This window comes from Palaemon carinicauda, chromosome 14, assembly GCF_036898095.1.
Source record: "Palaemon carinicauda isolate YSFRI2023 chromosome 14, ASM3689809v2, whole genome shotgun sequence".
Taxonomy (NCBI): domain Eukaryota; kingdom Metazoa; phylum Arthropoda; class Malacostraca; order Decapoda; family Palaemonidae; genus Palaemon; species Palaemon carinicauda.
Genome location: NC_090738.1, coordinates 15,901,558 through 15,907,838, shown reverse-complemented (window position 1 = coordinate 15,907,838; position 6,281 = coordinate 15,901,558). Strand labels below are relative to the sequence as shown.

Genomic DNA, 6,281 nt, shown 5'->3' with positions numbered 1-6,281 from the left:
TCCTATATTTTTCTCTATTTCCCATCCTCTTCTATTGCCATTTTTCTTTTTACTTTGCTTCGTTACTCTTCATTTCCCGACTTCCTTAATTCCATATTTGATTGATATTTGCTGCTTTTTTTTCATTCTTATGTGATTTTTTTTCTTTACCAACAGCTTGGTTTTCTGACCTTTATTTGATCACTGAATGTATTCTTCTCTTAACATTTAGTTTCAATTTATCCACACTTTTTTATTACTTTTCTTATCTTTAACTTTATAATTTCTTATCATATTACCAATTACCACCTTACGTCGTTACTATCTTCCTGCTTATTTCCTTACTCATTACTTTGTTACCTTTCTTCCTCAGTTTCTCAAAACTTACCTTATTATTTTGTTTTCTCGCACTCAATATTTCATTATTGCTTAATTCCATAAGTTTTATCAAAAGAAAAATTACATCGTTTCCATACATTGTTTTCTTATTTCCATATTTTCCTACTTCTTCCCTAATCCTTCTTTTGCTACTCATTCCTTACCATAGCACCCCTTATTTCCTCACGTCCACTCTGCCTTACTGTAATTTCCATATTGCCAGAGTAAATGGCTTCGTGTGACCAGAATCGTAAAGTTCCTCGCTTTTGGCGATAAAGCCAAAATTATGAGTTTTTTGGGAATATGATGGATTTGAGACGGAGGATCCAAATGGCATCTTGAGAAGATGAAGATCTTCCCGTGTGATGCTGGAAGCATTTTTTTTCACTTTGTGGTTTTGATAATTTCCTTCTAATTTGGTTTGTTTATGTAACTATTAAGAAGTTGATATTTTCAACTAATTCCGTGACGGGGTATGAATAAGGAAGGTTATCATTTTCCAAATTGTTTCACTTAAGAAGAAATTATATATCCTTTCTTCCAAATGATGTAATTCATTTCTATATATCTTCACTCCAACTAACTTCAGTAATTTTGAGGTCTTATTGGAAAGACCCTTGCCTAGCGTTCTGCAGGAATGGGGTTCGACCCCAATCGAGCTCGGTAGTTTCTTGTAGTGTCTAAAACCTAACCGTCTTTGTGAGCCCAACATCAGCCATTGCCTGGCCTTTCCTGGTCATATTTTGGGGCGGGTGGGGCTTGGGCGGTGATCATATGAATATATGATCAGTCACTAAGGCATTATCCTGCCAGCTAGGACAACGTCCTTGTTCCTTGCCTCTTCCATTCATGATCTGCCTTTATACCTTAATTATTATTATTATTATTATTACTTGCTAAGTTACAACCCTAGTTGGAAAAGCAGGATGCTATAAGCCCTGGGAAAATAGCCCAGTGAGGAAAAGAAAAAGGAAAAAAATAAAATATTTTAAGAACAGTAACAGCATTAAAAAATAATATTTCATTTATAAAATTTAAAAACTTCAACAAAAAAAAAAGAGGAAGAGAAGTATAATAGCATTGTGTACTCAAGTGTACCATTAACCTTTAAACGAGTCATAACATCACATTCTTTCAATTAAATCATTCCAAATAACAGGGATGTGCAAAGGTGGGGAGGGGGGTGCTGGGGTGCCCAAGCACCTGTCCCTTTGCTACTGTATTAAAAGTGCCCTTTTTAGAGGGATGTATTATAGGCCTGTCGCCTGTGCCGCCTATCTGTGTCAATAATAATAATAATAATAATAATAATAATAATAATAATAATAATAATAATAATAATAATAATAATAATAATAATAATTATTATTATTATTATTATTATTATTATTATTATTATTATTATATAATAATAATAATAATGATAATAATAATAATAATAATAATAATAATAATAATGATAATAATAAACAGGAGCTTGTAGAAATGGGTATTATATCTTGGCAACACTGGGTCACCCAAAATCAGCTGACTATATGTCTCACTGCCTGGTAACACTGGGGCCAAGGCAAGCTCAGCTGAGCAAAACTGACAACAGGCCAGGTAAGCTTTCCTGGTTATCTTAACTGGTATTGCCTCTGCATTAAGGCCTTAACTCCTTTTTTAGCTATAAAAAGTGTAATAACAATAATAGGGAGAGAGACACTGGACCAAGTGAGTCTAGTAAATTAATAGATTTGGAGAGGAAAATACGACGAGGGCCACAGTAAAGGCCCATTCACACGACCCGTTTTCTTTCCGACATGCTGGGTGGTGGCTAACCGCTGTCGAAGTGTTGTGCATTCACATGAAGCGTTCCGTATCCATTTACCAGCGCGCGGTTTTCATTGTTTACTTAGACACTGTCACGTGAGGACCGAGTAAATTACAATAATTTTGACACTACAAGATGTTGGTTGATAACAGGGTTGATAAAATAAGTTATGCAACTTCTTTATACTTTATGCACCATGCTAAGAATATCAAAATTATGATAAATTCACCTGTTTTATTTAATGGTTCTCTAGTCATTTTCCATATCTTTTCTTAATGTAAATTATTTCTGTACATCTTGTTTGCTATGCCAAACCTCTCCTCATACCCTTGAAAAAGTTCAATTAACCTCTAATACATGGTGTCAACAACAAACTAACTAATTTCTCTGACTCTTTACTGTGAGGAAAAGTCGAGGTAGTAAGCCACGAAACGATCGAGTACGATACAGGTCCTCGTTCACAAGAAACATCATCCACCCATTGGTTGGGACGGGTGGCTAACAGCCGTCAAACCGGACGAGGTTTCTTGAAAAGAAAGCCGAGCCGACTCGGAAGGCTGACGTCCGAGGGCCGCCGTCAGCCTAACGGGTCATGTGAACAGTTGCATTTGAATACACGTAAGAAAGCTAGACGCCAGTTAACCGACGGCCAGCCTGTCGGAAAGAAAACGGGTCGTGTGAATCGGCCTTAACGTGGACTGGAACGGTGAACGGTACAGGTACCGGTATGATTCATCGTAGGTGGCCATTAACCTACTGATTGAGACACATGCAGCTTGTGTTCCATTTCATTTCTTGCATGATGTGTGCAATTAAGTTCTTGAGCTGCACGTGATATTTAGTTTTCAATTTTTAAATCAACGATACCCAACTGGATGGTGAAAAAAATCTGTTCATTTCTCATTTTCGTTTCTATTCTCTTTTTTTCTCCATTTAGCATTCGAGAATCATGATTTTGTCGTGTTATTAATGATGTTTATGCTTATCTGAGTAAATATTGATAACTAGGAATCGGCGATCATGTTGTGGGTCCAAAAAGCCATGTATTAGCGAAATATGCTGATAAACATGCTGTAGATGAAGAATGAAGGCTCCTCTATTTAAACAAAGAAATATCGAATCAAATTAATATGACAAAGTCAAGAAATATTCTATTAAATAGGAAAATGCTGTAGGATAGCAATACTTTCCCAATATTGCTTTAGTCATATCCCCCTATTTTCTCTACTATACTTCAATGCGACAGTTGAGCGCTTTTTTAGCCAAATGAATATAACAAAAACTGCTGAGATATCTTCTCTTAAAATGAAACATCACATGGGATAATGCATGTAACATACCATAAGAAACACTGGACTTGAAAGTGTCTTCTCATACACTGATTATTGATGGCAAAATGCTGAAAGCAACCAATAATATCACACATAATGCAACATGTACAGAAGTTTCAGATATGTGATTTCATGGAGTTCGTAAGAAAGGTATGAAGGGTATAGCAAAAAGTTTAATTTCTACATTCATTTATTTTTGCTTCCTTTGAAGAAAGGATATGGATTTCTGTACGTGTGTAATCACGTGTACCTTTTATTGTGTTATTCTTGTCGATAGGTATTTTACACTGATGCTTAAAATTTAGGGTAATTGACTCAAATTTAGGGTAATCCTGATTTTGTTTCTTGGAACCTTGATTTTCTAATTCTGTTATATTAATGATCTTATGTATACCACGGAAGGAGAGAAGAAAAAAAGGAGCAGGAGCGGAGCAGACAAGATGCTGCCAAAGGTAGCAGAACTCTTTATGACTGGATGAAGCCGAGAGTGGCAGCTTCAACATCAGAGCAAGTGAAAGAGGAGGAGGAGAGCTGGGAGGAGACTCAGGAGAATGAAGAGTCAGAAGCTGAAGATATGGAAGCAGACGACGAGCCAAATGAAGCGGACAGTTCAGATAACTTAGAGCAACAAGTTGCTCCACAGGAGCCCCAGACTGAAGCAAGAGCAGAAGTGCCCTTAGTTGAAAAGCCATTTTCCATGCTACCTGAATTACAGTATTCAAATGACCCTGCCCATGTTGTTAATTATAAGATATATATTAGTGAGTCTTTCATCAGACTCTGCAATAATTATGGCCCATGTCAACCAGTAATTTCATATCCCAAGAATGTAGAGGGACGATCGTATCAGAGGAAATGGTGTGAAAGGAACTCATGGTTGGAGTATTCACCTCAGAAAGATGCCATGTTCTGCTTCAGCTGTTATCTGTTTTTGGATGAGGAAAAGTACAGGGGCCGAGCAGCTTGGAAATCAGAGGGCATAAGCCGTTGGAGGACAGCTTTAGAGAAAATAAAGGAGCATGTTAGTTCAGAATCTCACATGATTGGTATGGTTCGGTGGAAAGGGTTTCAAAGATAAGCATTACATATCGCTTTAAAAACAGCTAATCAGGAAGTAAAAGAAATACTGAAATACTGAAAAGACCCTAAATGTCATTGCTTTCAAATAGGACTCAGAATGACCTGATCAAGGCTTTGGCCATTTCAGTTAGAAGGGTGATATTAGAAGAAATTCACAAGAGCAAGATCTTTTCCATCCTCATGGATGAAACAACTGATGTGTCACATACAGAACAGGTCTCTTTTGTTGTGATATATGTACATGACTTCAAAATAAAAGAACATTTCATACAAGTATTCAATGTGCAATCAACAACTGGTGAAGCACTGGAGAAAGAAGTGATCTCTATGCTTAATAAAAATAACCTGAACATAGATGATATGCGTGGACAAGGAAATGATGGGGCAGCAAATATGAGTGGAATATACAATGGATTACAGTCCAGACTCCAAAAGCAGAACCCAAAGGCACTCCATGTACACTGCCATGCACACAGCCTAAATCTAGTATCAGTCGAAAGTGCAAAATCAAGTACTCATTTTGCAGCTTTTTTTCAGTTTGGTGGAGAAACTGTATGCTTTAATTGCTAACTCTTCAAAAGGGTATGCTGCTTTCATGGAGATCCAGAAAGCAATGTATCCAGAAGACCGTCCACTTGACCTTAAGAAGCTATCAGACAAAAGATGGGCTTGCAGAGAGTCAGCTCTTAGAACTATGAGGAAGGTCATCCAGCTCTGAAGCAATTCTTAGAAGAGATAGTCCAAAAACATCCTCCTGATGCATCAGCAGGGTGTCAGGGAATTTCATGTTAGTAACACCATCTATTGACTGGATTTGAAGTTACAGTATTTACGAAGTTTCTGTTAACGTTTTTGTCCTTTGTATTTTCAGTTCCATAACAGACTTGGAAAAATAAATTTTGTATTTTCTTTAGTCACGTTATAATCACCTAAGCGTGCAGTAAGTGTTTACAAGGAATATTGTTATATCAGTTTTTGTGAAATGTTTATCTTTAAAGTTTTCATGTCTTTAAAAGTTTATTTAAAATTGTCTATAAGTGCATATTGAATTAAGTCTTTACGAATTAAGTTATTAATCATAAGTGTAGTTGAATTTCACAAGGTATGTTTCTTTCCTTTTGTTTTCAGCTAGGGTAATCCTCGACCCTTGGGGAAACAGTGCATGACCTTAAACAATCCCGGACCAATTGATGCACTTTTTGGAAATACTTGAACTATAATCACAGGTTCCCGCTGTTACATTAAAGCATACGTTATATAAGTGACTGTGAATCCGAAATTCAAATTGGTGTATTATTTACCGTATGATAAATGTCAGACCCATGAACAGTGACTTGTGTTATCTTTTGTGTTGTAAGCTTTATTTTTCTTGAGCAATTGTTGAGGTATTTATTCGTAACAAGACATTTGGTGATTTAATATTTTTGTAATTGATATTAAAAGGGTGTCAGACAGATAAGTTACTCAATATTTTTGTTGTTCGTTATTTGTTTATTTCCTTATTTCAATATTCTCTTTTAATTTCATAATCCATAGTGGTGTTAACATATTAAAATTTGTAATTAAACATTATTTCTAAATTACCGAATTTGTTTTACCATACCTAATCACAAATAAGTAGTATTATCTTTACCAGGGAAAAAATGTCTAAGGAATTCCCTGACACAGGGGATGCCTCAATATTGCTGCAAAGTATTAAC

The 6,281-nt window shown here is 36.0% G+C and overlaps 1 protein-coding gene across 1 annotated transcript; it reads left to right on the top strand.

Moving 5' to 3' along the window:
- Positions 1 to 4,650: 4,650 nt before the first annotated feature.
- Positions 4,651 to 5,151, top strand: LOC137652691 (zinc finger MYM-type protein 1-like). The gene has a single exon (XM_068386095.1). It carries the CDS (start codon positions 4,651 to 4,653, stop codon positions 5,149 to 5,151), a length of 501 nt encoding a protein of 166 aa, XP_068242196.1.
- Positions 5,152 to 6,281: the final 1,130 nt, after the last annotated feature.

What these genes read in the sequence shown, in the direction of transcription:
- LOC137652691 (XM_068386095.1), top strand. Translation starts at nt 4,651, where the DNA reads ATGTCATTGCTTTCAAATAGGACTCAGAATGACCTGATCAAGGCTTTG.